General features: G+C 36.4%; 1 protein-coding gene across 1 annotated transcript; it reads right to left on the bottom strand.

The window, feature by feature from the left end:
* Window positions 1-590: 590 nt before the first annotated feature.
* On the bottom strand, window positions 591-20817 carry LOC126830470 (uncharacterized). The gene is made up of 8 exons (XM_050560858.2): window positions 20721-20817; window positions 6242-6355; window positions 5669-5827; window positions 4645-4781; window positions 4135-4234; window positions 3597-3700; window positions 2222-2385; window positions 591-739 (listed from the first exon to the last, which is right to left on the bottom strand). Exons 1-8 carry the CDS (start codon window positions 20757-20759, stop codon window positions 591-593), a joined length of 966 nt encoding a protein of 321 aa, XP_050416815.2. The 5' UTR covers window positions 20760-20817.
* Between the last annotated feature and the right edge of the window lie 365 nt (window positions 20818-21182).

Below are 21182 nucleotides of genomic sequence, written 5' to 3'. Positions count from 1 at the left end.
GCTTACACGCAGGGTTTTTTTTAGCAGTGCTTATGTGTGTGTGGGGTGGGGGGGGGGGGGCTTGTCAGTGGTGCAGGGCGTCTGGCCTGACCAGGACAGCTGTCTAGTCGTTCGGATGGGACGTAAAACCGAGGTCCCGTGTACACATTGACGTGTACGTTAAAGATCATTTGGCAGTTGAGATTTTATATAGATACGATTAAGCCGTAGCGCCACTGTAGCGCCGCTGTCATATCACACTGTATGCGGTTAGATCTTTTTGATACGGCCAACTTCAAGTTTGGTCAAAAATAGATAATTCAAAATTAGTATATAATGGAAATTGAATCCAAATTACTTTATTGTGGGCGAAATTATCAGTGTTTGAAGTTTTTACACAGATTGTTTGTTATCGTAGCAACGTTACTTGTTAATCTAGCCTCGATTTTTAAATTAAATAATTAAAAGGCGATCGTATTTCAATCCGTCTACCTCTGCGCCGTTCGATTGTCTAGGTAGTTGATTCGAGGCTTGTCACGTGAATAATTTATATAACATTTGAAGCCAATAGGCAGATTTAGCTCTTACATAATGTAAAACAATAATTTAAACTACCAACCTGTATGTATGAATAGAATTCGTTTTCCTTTAAACATTTCCTTTCTTGTATTTAGAATTTGAACCAATCCTAAAACTGCTTTACCTGTATAAACAGGGTCCAACACAATACCTGTTTTTTTACCGACCATTGTTATAAATTCTGTTACACAAAATAAACAAATGGATGGATGGTTGGATAGATGGATGGATGGATGCGTAGATAAATGCATAGATAGATACACAGGTTGATAACATAGATAGACCAAGATAGATACATTCATAGATACATACATAGATACGTACATACATAGATAAATAGGGGGCAAAGCTAAGTACACTTTTGTCCATTGAATAAAGGCTTTTATCAATGGAATGCCAAAAGTGCCACATTTAGCTAAGATTTCAGAATTCAGTAGAACTAATTTCTATGAAAAAAGGAATCGCATTATAATCACCAGGCTTAAGGGCGTCGTGACCACTGGGAATTTGCATGCGAAACCAAATATTTGTCTAGCCCAATGGGCTTATGAAGAAGAGCATACGCAACGCAATTTGCTATGAGGATCATTTTGCCTGGACAGCGGTGCTACGGCCTACCCTTATTTCGGATTCCAACTGTCAATATGTACCCCTGTTTTTCGTCACATCCGACCGACTATGCGTTGATCCTTGCCAGGCCCTACGTCCTAGACCACTATCTAGTAGGGGGAAACAGCCGATGAGCTTTCTCGGTCAACACCGGGATCTAACACCACACGAGACGTCCAGGTTAGTGCGCCAACGTCTTACTTAGTGAGACGCCAAGGCTACCATAAATAAAAAAAGTACGACCGGAATAGTTCCCAAAGGAATGCGGCATTCTACAAAGAATACGCACATACGGCCTGGTGTACGAGAATCGGCGGCATTTAGTGTAGACTTGTATATCAAGGAAAATAATTAAAGCCCCTTTATGATTTGGATAACTGAACCGAAACTGCAGTTAAACATGACGTGTAAATATATAAAATGAAATGAAATTGGGGTTTAACGTCCTACTGTTCTGTTCCGAACTCGTCTTATGAAGACGGGCATACGCCATACAGTGTCCTATGAGGGAATTTGTGCCCGGACAGCGGCACTACGGCCTACTCTTACATCGAATTCCAACTGTCAAGGGATCTTTTACGTGCACGCCAATGTGTATACGGGACCTCGGTTTTTCGTTCCATCCGAACGACTAGACAGCTTTCCTTGTCAGACCCTCCGTCCTGCATCACTGACGAGGGGGAACCACGCCGGCCTACTCTTATATCGAATTCCAACTGTCAAGTGATCGTTTACGTGAACGCCAATGTGTACACGGGACCTCGGTTTTTCGTTTCATCCGAACGACTAGACAGCTGTCCTTGTCAGACCCTCCGTCCTACATCACTGACAAGTGGGAACCACGCCTGAAAATCTGGATGAACTTTCTCGGCCAATGCATGTATCGAACACTCGACCTCCAGGCTAGCGTGTAAATACAACCAATTTATCGGATGATTAAAGTCTTCTACCAGTTTTCATTCAGAAATGTTTGCCATATTTTGATTTAAAACCAGCAGCCTGCCGATGTATTCGTATCGTTATTCAATCAAGTTTTTAAACACACAATACAAACCTAATTCTTCACGTGTTGATAAACCATAACCGTTGCCATGGTAACCAGGTATGACATTGACAATATTCTCAGCTTTAACATGATGTAAACCAAGTTTTGTTAGAATATCGTCTATACTGGGAATCACTCTATTAGTCTGCTCACTGACATCTATACCATGACATCTGTCACATAGAAGAAAGACACAAAACTAATTTATTTCAGGACTAACATGGTGTTGCGCGTAGGGGTCTTGGGCGGCCATTCAGACCATGTCGGGATTCGAACCAGCAACATCTCATCTAATTAAAACCGGAAACCGGAAAATCCTAATAAAATCAACGTTAGACATGCGACCTCGCACCTGTCAATCAGGAGATACTAATCGTAGACCGGTTGGGGAGGTTTGGGCGCTATATATAATTGAGTATTTGGGGAATACTAGCCCTAACCCTTTTTAGAAGACTGATCTTGGATCGAAGTTACCGTTCACGAATCTTAAACGGGTTAGGTTTAAGAATTTTGGGGAGAGGATAAGTCTCGACATAAGCACTCACCTAGAGAGGAAATCAACGGTAACCTTATGGGCTACAGTTTATGTGATCAACACCATTACAAAACGAATATAATAGACCTTAACGCCTAGTAGTTTTATAGTATGACACTAATTTTATGTCCTTTTTGTAAGCTAGGTGAAGAATTCTTGTATGGTGTATTTTTAGGGTCAATCGCTTAAAAAGGCATTATGTACGATTTAGATAAAGCGAGGACAGTTCTCGCTAACAAATAGATACCGTAAAAGGGATACTAAAAATTTCGGCCAAATTACTACATTCTGAGCGCAGTTGCAAGTTTTCAGATGAATAGTGTTGTCTCTTGATACGGTATTATACAAACGCTCCATTATCCATTTTAAATTATTAAAAGATAATCGTGTTTCACTCCATTAAAAGTCGTGATCATCCGATGGTCCAGTGGGTTGATTATTGGCTTGTCGTGTTAATAAATGTATTTAAAATACAGATGTAACGTCATCCTTTGCCAATCGTACATTATCTATACTAGATGAAATATTGGACTCGCGTGACGTATTTCATAGAAAAGCACGTGCAGGATAGTGTCTGTATTTTAAGTTGTTTAATGGTCTCGAGCTAAAGACATTGCGTAATGTATTGAAACGACACTTGGCTAAAGTATCAATATTTTACTTAATGTCTTGCTCTCGACATAAAACTTGGGGACAAAATAAGGACCCGCAGTAGGCAGATTTAGCTCTTATATAATGATATTTATTTCCCCTCTGGTCAAGTACAGCCTTGTTTATATTGATGACGTTGGCGTACCTTAGATGTGATTATTACACATGGGGTTGCCACGGGGCATTTTGTTGACGTACCTGAGATGTGAACCAGTCAGATAGTTGCCTATAGCTAGACCAGCCAATGTATTACCCAATCCACAAGATGTAACAACTATGTCATCAAACCGTTCACATACATTCTATAACATATAACACACAAGATGAAACAACTATGGCATCAAACCGTTCACATTTATTATGTGACATATAGCACAGAAGATGTATCAATAACGTCATCAAGCCGTTCACATGCATTCTGTAATATATAGCTCACAAGATACAACAACTACGTCATCAAACCGTTCACATAAATTGTATAACATAACATTATTATAGCACTCAAAATGTTACAATTCATATTTAGCCCCAATTGCCAATGACGCATCAATTTTGAAAATAAGGTCAAATTTCAATAAGACCGCCCATTATGCATGAAAAACGTCATTAGCTGTCAGTAAATGGAACAAAAGAATGAAGATGGATTTTTAGACGACACAGACACAAAATGGCCTCTGATGATCCTCAAAAACTCAACGCTGTGTCTACATAGGACTTCTTATTGTTACAAACTTACCTGATTCATCATCTCTCTAAAAGCTTCGATATAACCAAATACCCCGACTTCATTCGAGCCCCCCACTGGAATTGTATAACATTTCTCTCCTGTTGTTAATCTGAATAAAATCACAAATGAAATGGGGTCTAACGTCCTACTTTTCTGCATAAATAAAACAAGATCCGAGTACAATAAGATATATTTGATGCATCCCTGCCCTGCACACACCCTCCCCTAAGAATTCCGCATACTTCTCTGTACAGTTTGGGCCTCGTGGTAAACTCCAACAGAATTGGTATATACTAGGACAATATAAGATATACTATGCATGCCGATTTAATATAAATAATGAATATCTTGCTTATAATTACAGGTTGCAAACATATGTATGTAAGTTAATGTCATAATGCCATGTATAATGCTTTGTAATAAAATAAAACAACAATAAAGATTGCAAACAGCGATGGTACAAGAACAGAACCCTGTGGTACTCCAACATTATAGATTGATATAAAGATCACTTCTTACTTTATATGTTGTCGAAGATTCTCAAACTTAGGAGTCAGGCCAGCCTTCCCAACTTGCGATTTCTGTACAATATACATCTTAGCGGCAGATAAACAATTCAGCAACATGTTCCCCTCTATGCTTATCTTGCTCTCATCCTTAAAAATAAATGATTTTATAATATGCACGAGTTTCTGCGGCTAAAGGGTGCGTGTGTGGGGGGGGGGGGGTCAAGAAAAACATACGGTTTTAAGAATAATTTATTGCTTATAACCATTTTAGTTTACTTTCGGCGTTAATGGTAATCGCACCAGTAGTCATAATCAACTTATAATAATTTTTTAGCGGTTTTAACATGCGCTTTTGTTCATTAGTTTTCAATTTTAATGAGTAGGATCCCTTACTTTTATTGTAAAGGTTATCAAACAATATGCCTTCTTGGTGCAAGATAATAGCAGATATATACTAATGTATTTCATCGACAATAACCTAAATTCATTTTATTTAAATGCATCCATTGATTGGTGAATATTTTCAAACTATAAGGGCACGAGTGTGTGTTGGGGTGGGGTGGGGTGGGGTGGGGTGGGGGTAATCATTGTTAAAAACATATCTTGCGCTTTGTGAATGAGGCACCCTATCTAATTCCAAATACATTACTCAGTGGGTGTACACGTGCCAAGGAAAATATTGGCCTGTCCCATCTCGTGGATTTTTCTCCAGGTCCTCCGGTTTCCTCCTACTGCTAAAGACCCCTACCCTCATGCGAATTATTGAAATAAAACTGAACCATATGTTAGTCCCGAAATAATCTACTGTGTGTTGAGTGGTCATTAAACCCCATTTATCTCTCTCGTCACGAATATCAAGTCACTCATGCATCTGAAGAACTAAATTACAGTTTAGCAAATCATGAGATTACTTTCAAATGGATCCACATTTTGAGATTTACCCTTTGGGTTACATGCGTTAAGTTGTGGCTTGGTCTATGCATCCTGGGACCGTCACTTTAATTCGTCCGGCTTCCGTCCTGTGTAAAACTTACATGTTCATTAACTATCAACAAAAGATGTGATTTCATTCCCACTTCTCGTGCTGCTATGGCAAGAGATCTACAATGATTTGATTGAAGCTGACCACCGGTGATAACCTGTTTGTAACCTTGCGCAACAGCGCCAGCCAATAAAAAGTCTAGTTTCCTAACCTGAAATTAGTAGACAAACAAATTATTAAATAATAATGTTGAATAAAAATCACACTTAATAGAATTAAAAGCAGTTAAAGGACATGGTAAATGACTTCATTTATTAAAAAGTTAACACAATTCTATACACAAAGAAACGGGTTAAGCACTCCCTGTATTTTTCACAATAAATTGCATTATGAGGTTTGACGTTTAAACCCTGATAATATAATCTGGTTGGCAAGAATACATCTTACACAAAGAGTTTATATCCAGTTTTTAGATTTTAATCATGATTTTCAAAAAAATTTCAAGATGCCGTGTTTGGGCAAAGGAATAAAGGATTCACAGTGAGGCCACATCCTGTCCACCGTCTTCATGGGCAGAACAGTAGGGCGTTAAACCCCTTTTCATTTAACGTGCTCTCCAACTTACCTTGTTACCGGAGAGAGTACTTCCTGTCATGTCATCTCGTTTTATAAATATTTTAAATTCATCAGGAACACCGGGTAAATTCCATGTGTGTATTGGCGTGTTTTCATGTGTCAGCTGAAAAATAAATTTAATTTCTGTGAATTTTATTTTAGACCATACACAACGTCATTAAGTATGGTCCAATAAATCATTCAAATTGATTCAAACGTAGTTATAGAAGACATACTTATAACCAGGCCTCGGGTTCGCTATCGGTATTGGTCCAGAAAGTTCCCGAGGGTTTTCCGGCGTTGTTTCATCTTGGGAGGTGTGTAGTAAAAGGACCAGTCTCTATTTGTTCGTATGGGACGGAATGTCGAGGTCCAGTGTAGACATTGGCGTACGTGAAAAAGTTCTCTTGGCAATTGGAATTTGTTCGCTGTCCGGGAAAACGTCCCTCATACTCATAGCACACAATGTATGGGGTATGCCCGTGTTTAATAACCAAGTCGATGCAGAATAGTGGGACGATAAACCACATTGAATTTCATTTCTTGCTTAAATATAGTCTCTATCAGCCATAAAATATGTTATATTAATGCAAGAATGCGGCGATTTATTGCGGGAAGGGGCGCAACTCTTACTTGACTTGGACAAAGATACTGGATAATCAATCACATTAAAAACCAAACTCCCGATTAATCATGGGCAATGGACTTTTCGTCAAATATTGACAACGGTCCCAGAACCTCCGTATGTTGAAGATTAGGAGGTTCTGGGTGATCGAGCCTAGCTTAAATATTGTAAAACATTGTGACATAAACTACTCGCATGGGGAAAATGGATGGATATCAAATAAATGCATTTACTTTAGTGTCAAATGGACACTGTCCACATGTTCCTGTGATTTTCCCGTATTTTTAGCAAATAAACTGACTTTTTTTAAAATTTGAAATATGTGTTTTTATCGAAAGAAATATGTACCGAAAGGACTGACTGATTTGTAAGGCAAGACAATTTTATTCATGATTTTTAATTAAATGGCGAAAGGGGTACCTCACGGAGAAAAAAAAAATGTCAACTGAAACGCGTCTTACCATGTTCTTTTATTATACACCAGGGCCCTGTTCCTCGAAATCTTAATTAAAGATAAGAATCCAAATTTTAGTAGATACTTCAATTTTGATTGGCTAAGCACTAAAATCAATCTAATATTATCCAATCAAATTACTAAAATTAAAATTTCGTGAAACAGGCCCCTGAGGTATTTTTTTTTATTATAACAGACAGCTTTATTGATAACATTCACTAGGTTTATTAACTGCAAAGTTTCAATGGGGTACTGCCACCGTTATCTGTAGGTAATTGGGGACATTTGCAAGACAATTTCATACAGGTCAGATTATAATTTTTGTCGTTTGAGGGTTCACAAGGTTCTACAAACTGAAACAAGGGCCTGGTCGTATAATCATTTGGATGGGATATGTGCGGATCTATTATGAAACCAATGAAGATAAAGCTTCTGGGTCCCTAGGCCAGGGACCCCCACCCCACCTCCATCGAAGCAACTTCTGCTAAAATGTACGTCTACTGTCGTGGTGGGACCATTACTATACAGAACAGGAATGTTTAGGGGTGAATAGCTACCATGCTATAGCTGGATGTCCTGGCAATATTGCAGGCAGAATCAGGATTTAGAAATTAGGTTCCAATCAAATCTTACAAGTGTAGGGTTTGGTATTAATTTCTTGTTTTCTTCTGTCATAAAGCAAATCCATGGAAGTAGTGAACAGTAGTTACCAAGACCTCGTTGGTGGCTGAAAAGGGTCTCCATAACAGTTCAAGCTACAGGGCCCCAAAATATTGGTCGTCCGCTGCTGGGTTAAAATCATCCAAAAAAGGTAAATTTTTAAGACCATTACCTGCCTTTCTCGCAACCTACGGTGAGCAGTGACCAGGGCTATATCCCATAGAACAAAATAATCAGCTTTTAGTCAATTGAAATGGCGCAATCCTAAAATAATTTAGTTTAAACATTCGTGAATAGTGCGCGCGCATTTTCAGGGTTCGAATGGTGTATGAAATTACGATGTATTAATTGATTAGTGAATTTATTATTTTTCATTGATTTCAGACCAATTACGCTTATAGTTTGCTACGAAAGCCACAAAGTCACGTTGACAGGTCACACTTACCGTTTTGTTTTGTTTCTCCGGTGGGTATTACGCCGCTTCGTCAAATATCAAGAGATATAGGACCCGAAAAAAATTAACCATGAAACTCGGTAACTGCACATTTAATAACAACGATGATATATAAAAGGAAATTTATTTTTAAAAACATAATACGGACACCCTTTATGTTTCTATGTATAGATGGATCAGCTGAGCAAAATGACGTGAAAGTAATTTTTGAAAAAGAATGAGACTGTGTACGGAAGAGTGTCGCTGCCAATATTAAATGCTCTGCTAAAATGTCTTTTCGATGGATTATGTGTAAAAAGTACAATGTACAAAGTCCTAATACCGGTAATGATAAGGTCAAAATACCGCTAAGGCAAAAATTCAATGTAAAACGTCAAATGTAATGTGTTAAATGACAAATGTTTTATTGGAAAATGCTGTTTTTTGACATGTCAACATTTTACATCTCTCATTACATTTCACATTTGCGCTCTGTCGCATCTCATTTGTCATTTACGCTTTCTTCATAGCATCTTATGCACAGCACTATTTTTGATATAATTATTCAAATGTAGGACATCAAGTGATTTATTAACATATACGGAAAAGACGCCGAGATCAACCAGGCACACTATAAGCCAGGGGCCTGTGTCACGAGTCGCAAAAATAGACCTTCCGTAAAAACTACCTTGCCAATTATCGAAAACACTCTTAATCCCCTCAGACGCCAGTGACCTCAGTGACCGAATGCATATTCGTAATTATCTATATACAGCCCGCGTGTGTATTCATTAACCCCTGACTATTTCCTTAATCCCCTAATTAAATAAAACAATTGACTACGATATAATTTGTTTTGTAATTTAGATTGTTTTATCATGTCCCACCCTCTCTTCTAACGACAGCGATTTTAATACTGTGTTTTAAAGTGACTTTTTGATAGAGTCCCTCTACCATCGTGTGCAGTCCAAAAGATACGAGATACATTTCGTCAGAAGAGTATTGTGGTTCTAATTTTCCGAGTAAAAAGATGTGGTCATGCAAAATGTATCATAAAAAGTCAAACATATTGAAACGCGATTTGTAAATGTCGATCCATTATCAGACCGTAAAAATGACCGTAAAAATGAAATACGAAAAAATATCTCAATATACGTTAGAATTAATAGTACAAATCAAGTTTGTTGTTAAGTGGAATAACAGATTAAAAAGGGTCGTCTAACTATCTTTGTGTATTGATATAATAATATGGCAAGTGCAGTGTCGTTTATATCTGTCACTAATCAATCCGACTAAAGTTGCACAGATGGGGTCATAAATTAATTAAGAATGCTGATTAGGTAATTATCTTTTTTTTTACGCCGGCCAGATCAATTAGCTTTGCTCACCGATGTTTTTGTAATAAAGTAGCCTCGTATTATTTGTTGATTGGCGTTTAAACAACATTTAATTGACTTGTTATGAAATCTGAATATAAATCATTTGTCGAAGGTTCGGATTAGCCATACTAGTCACCAGATTTCGTTGCAGCCACGGTCGTCCAGCGAATTTCTTATCGTGTGGTACATACCCTTAAAGTATGCTGGCTTATAATGTTGTTGTTGTTGTTTATTACAGATTTAACGTCCAATACAATTCATATGATATTATGGACAGGTTGATTTAATTAAATTATATACACTTAAAGGGTTGAAAAATTGGTAAAAAGGATTAAGGTTGTGTTGGCGTTTTGTAGTGTAATCATTGCACAATCAATCAATCGCGTGAATGAAATCTTCATCAAACATACCAATCAATTTGATACGATAATTATTACAAATGAAATACGAAAAAATATCTCAATATACGTTAGAATTAATAGTACAAATCAAGTTTGTTGTTACAAATTATTACAAATTTAACGTCCAATACATAATGTATGATATTCAAATGTAGGACATCAAGTGATTTATTAACATATACGGAAAAGACGCCGAGATCAACCAGGCACACTATAAGCCAGCATACTTTAAGGGTATGTACCACACGATAAGAAATTCGCTGGACGACCGTGGCTGCAACGAAATCTGGTGACTAGTATGGCTAATCCGAACCTTCGACAAATGATTTATATTCAGATTTCATAACAAGTCAATTAAATGTTGTTTAAACGCTAATCAACAAATAATACGAGGCTACTTTATTACAAAAACATCGGTGAGCAAAGCTAATTGATCTGGCCGGCGTAAAAAAAAGATAATTACCTAATCAGCATTCTTAATTAATTTATGACCCCATCTGTGCAACTTTAGTCGGATTGATTAGTGACAGATATAAACGACACTACACTTTGTAATAACCATCATAATATGCAAAAATGACAACTAATAATTCCCAACTATTTTTTGCTTTTCAGGCATTTCTGCTTTTCAGGCCTGCGGTTATTGTAATTTAATGCACTCAATATTTCTAACCCTGCTTTTCTACATCACCATAACATCCAGTGAAGTACCACTCAATATTTTAAATTGTCAACCTTCAGGGGACTATTGATCATTGTGCAGTCATTGTTCTAAGGGTTTTTCGTATATCAGTGTAATCACTCGCATCAACATCCACATATCAATTATTTTGGTTATAACACAAATCAAATCTCATCTTCGTGGGATGTTGTCATTATCAAAACCTCATCAAATCGTTGTAAATACTCCACAACAATCTATTCTTTTACCATTTGTATTTATTTCAGTGAAAGGGGTCGTTGATAACATTTCATCAATTTTCATTTTCTTGCAACGTTTGTATTATTAAAACCCACTAATCACTGTGTATACTCCACAACAACTTATCCATTAATCAATTAGTCAATTTTTTAGGTTAATTGGTATTATTACTTATTAGCGTACAATTAAATCAGATTACCATTAGGTACACGTAATTAAGTTACATCCCTGGTTTGTCATCATTAACTTAGCATTGTGGTGTACATGTATATATTGTCCTGTCATATTTTCATTTTTTATCATAGCTTGATAATGACTAGAGAAGCCTAGTCGAAACGTCGCTCAGTAAAAAGCAGTAATTGTATTCCATAGAATTGTGACCTGTAGACACTACACTTGCCATATTATTATATCAATACACAAAGATAGTTAGACGACCCTTCTTAATCTGTTATTCCACTTAACAACAAACTTGATTTGTACTATTAATTCTAACGTATATTGAGATATTTTTTCGTATTTCATAATGGATCGACATTTACAAATCGCGTTTCAATATGTTTGACTTTTTATGATACATTTTGCATGACCACATCTTTTTACTCGGAAAATTAGAACCACAATACTCTTCTGACGAAATGTATCTCGTATCTTTTGGACTGCACACGATGGTAGAGGGACTCTATCAAAAAGTCACTTTAAAACACAGTATTAAAATCGCTGTCGTTAGAAGAGAGGGTGGAACATGATAAAACAATCTAAATTACAAAACAAATTATATCGTAGTCAATTGTTTTATTTAATTAGGGGATTAAGGAAATAGTCAGGGGTTAATGAATACACACGCGGGCTGTATATAGATAATTACGAATATGCATTCGGTCACTGAGGTCATTGGCGTCTGAGGGGATTAAGAGTGTTTTCGATAATTGGCAAGGTAGTGTTTACGGGAGGTCTATTTTTGCGACTCGTGACACAGGCCCCTGGCTTATAGTGTGCCTGGTTGATCTCGGCGTCTTTTCCGTATATGTTAATAAATCACTTGATGTCCTACATTTGAATATCATAATATCATACATTATGTATTGGACGTTATATTTGTAATAAACAACAACAACAACAGCTTTCCTTACTGTCATGATTGGATTATCGTATTAAATTGATTGGTATGTTTGATGAAGATTTCATTCACGCGATTGATTGATTGTGCAATGATTACAATACAAAACGCCAACACAACCTTAATCCTTTTTACCAATTTTTCAACCCTTTAAGTGTATATAATTTAATTAAATCAACCTGTCCATAATATCATATGAATTGTATTGGACGTTAAATCTGTAATAAACAACAACAACAACATTTGAATAATACCCAAAATAGTGCTGTGCATAAGATTCTATGAAGAGAGCGTAAATGACAAATGAGATGCGACATGTAATGTAATGAAAGATGTAAAATGTTGATATGTCAAAAAACAGCATTTTTCAATAAAACATTTGTCATTTAACACATTACATTTGACGTTTTACCCTTAATTTTTGCCTTAGCGGTATTTTGACCTTATCATTACCGGTATTAGGACTTTGTACATTGTACGTTTTACACATAATCCATCGAAAAGACATTTTAGCAGAGCATTTAATATTGGCAGCGACACTCTTCCGTACACAGTCTCATTCTTTTTCAAAAATTACTTTCACGTCACTTCGCTCGGCTGATCCATCTATACATAGAAACATAAAGGGTGTCCGTATTATGTTTTTAAAAATAAATTTCCTTTCATATATCGATGGCTTGGAACACACCTGTACTATGTCCATTTTTAAGGTTTGAGAAAAAAACGTATTTTAAGATTTCAATCAGCTATAAAAAAGTAAGTTATCAGTGGATGTATATGGTTTCAGGAAAGATTATTGCTTGAATCAATTCAAATAGGCTGATAGAGACGCACTTCAACTTAAGCACAGCATACAGCTGATTTTTGGATAAATGTGATCCACAATGACTTATGTCCGTACTTTTTTGTCAGAATAATTGCACAAAAGACTTATGTCCGGACATGGACTACGTGTGTTCTAAAAAAATATGTGGGTAGTCCACAACAAATGACTTATGTCCGTACTTTTTTGTTCAAATTGATGTACAAATGACTTATGTCCGCACTTTTTTGCCAGAATAAATGCACAAAAGACTTATGTCCGGACATGGACTATGTGTGCTCTAAAGAAATATGTGGGTAGTACATAACACGTATGGTTATTGTGCCTTTTCGACAGCTTTAAATTGTCAGGGGACTTGCATCTTTTTACACAACAAGCGCCCTGGAATAAGGATTTTTAATATCTAAAAATCTTATTTTCACCAAAAATGGACATAGTACAGTTGTGCTCTAAGCCATCGATATCATCGTTGTTTTTAAATGTGCACTGGTCTTTTTATTAGAGGTAAACCAGCGTATGTTAATAACAGGCCAATTGCCTACACATGAACATAAAGAGTTCATATGGGCGGCTTATCTGACGGCCCCATTTCACTCGCAAAGAGATACACTGTCAAAAGTGAAAATGGACGTTTTTGATTTTTGTCTCAATAATGAGTAATTGCTCCACCAATCCTCAGACATTCAGCAATTCGTCGTGGCATGCTCCTATCCAACCGTCCAATCACGATTTGAGGCAATCTGACCTACTCCTCTTGCAGTCCCACAAACACGTACCCGATCATGTCCCAGACATGCTCTATAGGGGAAAGATCAGGAGTTATGGCTGGTCAAGGCATATGGACAATATGGTGACGCTGGAGGTAGTCATTCACGACACGAGCGCGGTGGGCACGGCCATTACCATCTTGAAAGATGAAACGTCGACCTGCACGTTGAGCAAAGGGCAGAACTATCGGTGCCAGGATGTGGTCACGGTATTACACACCAGTGACCCTTCCTTGAACAATATGCAAGTCCGTTCTGCCAGCCATGGTGATCCCTCCTCACACCATAACAGATCCTCGCCCGAATCTGTCATGCTGTCTCACGTTAACGTTAGCATGACGCTCATTTACACGCCTCCAAACGCGAGCACGCCTGTCGGTGAAATCCAAAGTAAATTTGGACTCATCTGAGAACATTACACGCGCACATCGACGATTACCCCAATTTCTACGCTGCCTACACCATTGACGTCATTGCTTGTGTAGTGGCTCTAGGGCGACCTGAACGAGGTCTGTCATCAACATTGTGTGTTTGATGGTACCGGTTCCACAGTCTGCTGATCACAGGCTGTGGCACATTACGCATGTTGGCTACTGCTCGCTGTGTAGAGCCCATTTAAAGCATGCCAATAGCACGCCTCATTGCAAACACTAAAGCAAAGATACGCTTAACAGTAAATCTTATCCAAGAACCGATAGGAAAGCAAACATGGATAGGATAAACCAGCACGCAGCAGTTTTCATCAACCCTTCCTTGAAGTGTCAAATTTGGCAAGGAACCTCTCCCACGTGTATGGCGCTATTGTGTGTCGCACGTTCAGCTCAGTGGTTCTGTTGGGGCGATAAGTTTTTCATCTGTGAACATACTCTCAAAGCATGTCAAGTGTCCATGACTATTTATCATATCACAACCTGTACAGGTATTTGCATTTCAATATGCCCTACTTTTTTAAACAGTATTATATTGCTCGAAAATATTAGCCTAAATGCTGAAGAATGGGGGCGCTTATATATAAACATAGAGTCAATGTGCTAGACCCTCTTCGATGTAGCGTTCTCCAATTAGGCGAGAGGTAATTATTTTCGATCTCGAATAACCAGTCTTTTTGACAGCTATCGATACCGAAAAAAATGTCTCGATTCGTTTTCTTTGTTTTGTGGAACAAAGATCTCATATTAGTTTACACAAAATACACAGAAAGGAGCGGCAAAGTAAAGCATTACTTATTACACGAATAAGTCTCGATTTCAAAGGACCATTTTTTTAAAACCAAGGAAAACGACGAAAAGAATTCTACTCATCCGATTTTAACAAACTTGGGGTCAAATTGAAGCTTACATTCCGAAGAACATTTCTACGGGACGAATTGAGATTATATGAAATAGATTTGATTTCAGACTAGTTTACATAAGACCAAAGAAATATTTTGATTTAGATAAAAGAAAAACAATGAAGTATTACTTAATATATACAAATTTTCAACAATATTATATTTATTTATCATTGTCCTAAACCAAGCCCGAAACCAACCGAGTCCGAAATTGCAAATTGCAACAGGCTTCTTCTACAGTCGCATCGGATAGAAAGACCGTGTATGTCGCCTATTTCATGCAACTCCAGTTTCACAGCTATTTCTTTAGAGTTTCAAGTTTGTTTTTGTTATTCATACAGCTGTAAGTCATAGACTTCTAGCTTATACTCCACCCACCCCAATGCTTTCAACGCCACAATGTTTACAGATCTATAAAATTGCGATAAAATACATTTAATTAAAGTAAAAAAAAAATTACGCAAGGTAGCCTAATTGTCTTGTCCTTCGGGTGGCATGAAAAGCCGAGGCCCCTTGACCACATGCCGTGACATGTGGGCTTCCACCACATGCTTTCACGTAAAAGACAATAGCATCGCTGTCAGGGTAAAATTTCCCCTGTAGCACACTGGATGGCGTACGTCCGTCTTCATCAACTCAGTCGTTGCAGACGTTAAAATAGTATTATAAGTGTTTCATGTAATTCATATATTTTTAGATTTTCGAGTGATATGAGGTTCTACGTCAAAAAAGGATAGCTACAACGCGAGGAAAAAAATTTGTGCCATCTAAATCTGCCGTCCTTTGCTCCAAACATTTCAGTGAAGAAGATGTTGACCGAACACCCACATCGTGTATTTCATTGAGCGGTGGTAACAGCCGGTGTTTCTGAAGCAACGAAGAGAAAATTACCTGTACGAAGAACACTTTTAAACGGAAAGACCCCAAAGTAATCACGCCCGATAAACCAATCCTGAAAAGAACGCTTGAAGTCAGCCAGACACAATTAGTATTCACACGAAAGAAGGTACAACTTCAGGCTAATTAAAGTCGTCTTATGAGGAGAAGCACTAACTTACAGAATATTATCACAGATTTAAGGAGCAACGATCTTTAAAAGTACCGTACTAATAGTTTAAGTGTCTTAGAAAACTGCGCACGTGGTGTGACTGACCTTTCGAAAAGACAAATTGCTATGAAGAGTGATAATCCTGTACTCCTTTGACCTTGAATTCTTCTACATCCAAGAACTATCGCCAAATGGTATCAGTACGTTGATAGTCAACCAGGGTTTACTTCTTCAGATTTTTCAGCATTAAAATCAACAGCAGAAAGTATTGGAAATACACCTATGGTATGCTCTTTATTGATGGGTGAAATACCAATAAGAGAACGTGTGGAATGGGACGGTCACGGATATGGGGACTGGGTTAGATGACGACAGTTTACCAATAGCTAAAGAAGCATTAACTGTCAATTTAGTAAAACAATGTTTAGAAAAACTTCACTCCGTAGGCGTAACAGTTATGTCACTAACATTTGATGGTGCTGCTTCAAATCTGGCTAAGATTAAACATCTTGGATGCAATCTGGAACCGTTTGGTAACTTTAAAACCCAGTTTCCCGACCCTTCAACTCAAAATAGTATCTCAGTTTTCGTAGATCCGTGTCACATGTTGAAACTCGTTAGAAATACTTTAGCTGATAAGGGTTCCTTGGCAGGTGGTGATAGCCAGTTAGGGAAATGGAACTATATCGAAGCCCTCCATAAATTTCAAGAGAATGAAGGGTTTCGTATTGGTAATAATTTACGATCAGCGCATATAAATTGGTATAAAAAGAAAATGAATGTTAAGTGATTCAGTGTCCTGTTCTTTAGAATTTTGTATTAAAGAGTAAATTTCTGCGTTCAATCACCGCGAAGCTACAATTAAATTTATTAGGATTTCCAATACCCTTTTCGATATTCTAAATTCTAGAAATCTCAAAGCATATAGTTAGAAATGTCCATTTCAAGAAAGAAATTCTACAAAATATGTAAATATTTTAATGAAGTTAGATCACATATGATGTCTTCAAAGCAATCATGTAATGGTAATAGAAAATACAAACTAATAGAACAACAGGATTTATAGGTTTTATTATAATTATATATCGATAGCTTGTTAAGTCTTTATCAGAATACAGTTGCATGTCAACAAGTTGGTTAAAATATTTGCTTTCATTTATAATCAGATAAGACCACGTACTTCGTTGAAATTGTTTACCACTGCAAACAGTGCCTATACTGTATCCAGTAATTTTATTAATGTAAATTCTGACCCTCCATCCGTATCCATTATTAAATCAACCCTTAGTAAAATATCTAAATGAATGATTACGTTTATATTCCTGATCCTATCCATTTGTCGTTATGTTCTTTAAAAATAGTGGCTTATATTGCTGGATTTGTTGTATATAGACTGCAAAAGAGTTTGCGTTGTGAAAGTGCATTGGTACACCTTTTAATTGAAATAAAAGGTAAAGGCAGTTTACTATTTCCATTTTATGATCATATTAATATATGCATTACATGTAACCAGTTCTTTAGACAGTATCTGATTCATATATCCTTATCTAGTCAACTGTCATAGTATTATAAAATCGGTTTTACATTCATATTTGTGTCAACCAATATTTTCTTATTCTTTAGGCTCACACAACCCAATTGTAATCATGTTATATTGTTTATTAAATCGATTGCTGAGAAATATTTACAAATTAAATATTTTTTGCGCGAAAACAATACACTGCATCATTGCGACACATTGTAAAGACTAAAAGTCGACAGATGTACACAAAACTTATCCTATTTTCAGGACAATAATTGTAACTTTGACGAAACAAAGGTCTCATTCGATTTTTTCCATTGACGTTTAATATGTGATTAAGATAATTGTAATGTCTTGTTACATAAAGAGCCGCGTATATTCATCATGTCTTTGTAAATAGGCTTACCGAACGGAATTGACCAATTTGTGGATTAGTATCATAATAGAGATTAACCTTTTTATACGCCCACATTGAAATGTGGTCGTATATTGTCGTCGCCCCCGTCCGTCCGTCCGGCGTCGACAATTGCTTGTGGACGCTCTAGAGGCTAAAGTTAATATCTGATTGACTTTAAATTTATACACAGTGTTTAAGGTCTTGAGACGAAGAAGCCTATTGATTTTCAGCGATTTCCAATATTTGCTGCCAGAGTTATGGCCCTTGATCACTTTGAAAAATCTTGTGGCCGCTCTAGAGGCCAAAGTTAATATCCGATTGAGTTTAAATTTATACACAGTGTTTGAGGTCATGAGACGAAGATTTCTATTGATTTTCAACGATTTCCGATAATTACTGCCAAAGTTATGGCCCTTGATCACTTTGCAAAATCTTGTGATGCTCTAAAGGCTAAAGTTATAATCCGATTGACTTCAGATTGATACACAGAGTTTAAGATCTTGAGACGAACAAGTATATTGATTTTCAATGAATTTTTATGACTTGAACAGTTAAATCCATAATATTAAAAGCTTTGCATACAAAACGTTAACATGGGGCAGAACTTTATAAAAACCAAACAAATTCTAATAGTTTTCTGATAATTACTTCGTGAGTTGTTGCTCTTAATCAGATTTTAGTGTATTATAAATGTTTCATTACCGAAAAAAGTAAAATTATGCGATAACCCTTGTTGACTACCCGGACGATTTAGTTGCTGTGGGCGTATGTTTCGTTGCCTGGCAACCTATCTTTAACAATAATAAGTGTTTCTTACTGGGGATTCTGAAGTGAGAATCACACCCAGAGTCTTTAAATGAAATAAATGTAATGCATTATTGTTCTTAAATAAGCTGATTGCTTTGATTTTCATTGGATTGGATTTAGGGTTGAAGGTAACATAATTTCTCCATTAACACTAATAGTTAATTAAGCCCCCGACATTGCCTCATTTATACATACTCCTCGCAGTGTTTCGTTTGATTAGAGCTAATCCCACTTAACACTGATGTAAAGGAACCAAATTTCTGTGCCAAATTATGACTGGTCAATAGTCCGATTAATAACCAATAGCTAACTGCGTAACAATAGGCTATCATTACGCTTTAAACAGAGCTCCAAATAAGACCAAATTAAATATGTTTCCATAGCGTTACGTCATGACTCGCGATTTTATTGTGCCCAATTAACCAGTGCATAGCCGGATATTTTAGAAAAACTATTTGCGTTACAAACGAGGATATCAAGACGGATACAATGTAAACAATACTGTTTGGAGACGACCAATATTTTTACCGTTTTTAATACCTTAAATCACTGCCCAAATGATTTATTATAATTTAATAATTTGCTATCTATATCTGTATATATGCTGCCTTTCATGGTGTTAAACAAATTTCCTCTAGGATATTAAAGTCTTAGTTTTATATATTCCACACAACCAGCTAGTGGGCTTCTTGATGGCGTCACTGGCTTCAATCATCATAATCAAAGCCCTATTATTATAGGGAAAGTTGTGGGCCCCAACGCCATGGCGTCATACAGCTTTACTTAACAAAACGTTTTATTTTTTTCTTTCACTATGAAGAAAGATGCTAAATAAAATACACTAAAATTCGAACTATTCGACAATATTGTCTAATAATTAACTAACTAGACAATTTTGTTCAATAATTAACTAACTAGACAGTTTTATAAAGATGGGGATTCTCTTTGATTCAAATATAATACGTTTATACGTTGAGTTTAACGGCCTGTTTTTCTACACCATTTGGGTCAATGAAGACGGATATAATTTATGTCACGATGTCAAGCTTTTTTTTTATGTGTGCGCCATTATCGACACGGGACCTCGGTTTATCGTAACATCCAAACGACTAGACGAAGTTCTTACTACATATACGGCTTTGGTCATAATTGTAAAATGGCGTCATGCCCTGGAGTCTCCAGTTCAGTAAAGCTTCTTGATAGAACATAATAACAGTCGATAATTAATTTTATCACACAATAATACATACTACAGTAGATATCGCTTGTGTGATAAATTCCATAATCTACTGCGATATCTCCTTAGGAGATATCACTTTACATGAATTTGATTGGTCAGTTAAAAAGGAACTACATGTTTGTATTTTCAAAGAACAGTTCATTTTTTATTATTAAAAATGAATTATTTTTATTTAATTGACCTTGATGGAACACTTGGTCAATATAAAGGACTTTGCAATGGTTTAATTGCTATCAAAAAATGATGTATCACTACGCCGCTATGTAATCAGGTTCAGTAAAAGTGAAGTCTATAGCAAAGAATTATATTTATTTATTTGTGCATTTAAGAAAGGATTGGGTGATAAATAAAATCTCCTACTCGTCTTTTTTTATATCAAAAAAATATCAACACTCGTCGATAAAGTAAAAAAAACTCGGCAGAACCTCGGTTTTTTACTTTATCGACATGTGTTGAGCCTAGTTTTTTTTTTACTTTATCGACGAGTGTTGATATGTTTTGATATCAAAAAAGGCTCGTAGGAGATTCTCTATATATCTGTATCAAATCAAATTACAGTACCTTCATCCTATATTTCGGTATATTAGTGATGGGTTTCATCCAGTCAGCCGGTTCATAATGAAACAATTCATCCCGGTTGTCTTCTCTATAAAATGTTTCTTCTTTCATCATCTTCGTGTGAATAATTTTTGCATTTGAACAAAACGGTCAGGTTTATATCTACCACCATAACAAAGAAAAACACATTAACGTTTTTAATCCGTTTTCTATGGTGGATGATAGTGGCCATGTAAAATCGCGTCCCTTTTGGTTGAAATAGTACATGTAGTTATATCGAAAATATTGTACAATTTGTAAGCATAAGATTAGGATACAAAGACAAGCCAAGTATAGGCTTATATTAATAGGTTTGGTATATACAATTTCAAATAATATGTGATATAGACAAAAACCAATTACAGTATTTTAGTTACGGTACAAATAGGTAGGTAAATAATTTTAAATAAATAAATACGGAGCCTA

This window comes from Patella vulgata, chromosome 8 (assembly GCF_932274485.2).
Source record: "Patella vulgata chromosome 8, xgPatVulg1.2, whole genome shotgun sequence".
Taxonomy (NCBI): domain Eukaryota; kingdom Metazoa; phylum Mollusca; class Gastropoda; family Patellidae; genus Patella; species Patella vulgata.
The sequence above is the reverse complement of the archived record's forward strand: the minus strand, read 5'-3'. Positions and strand labels throughout refer to the sequence as shown.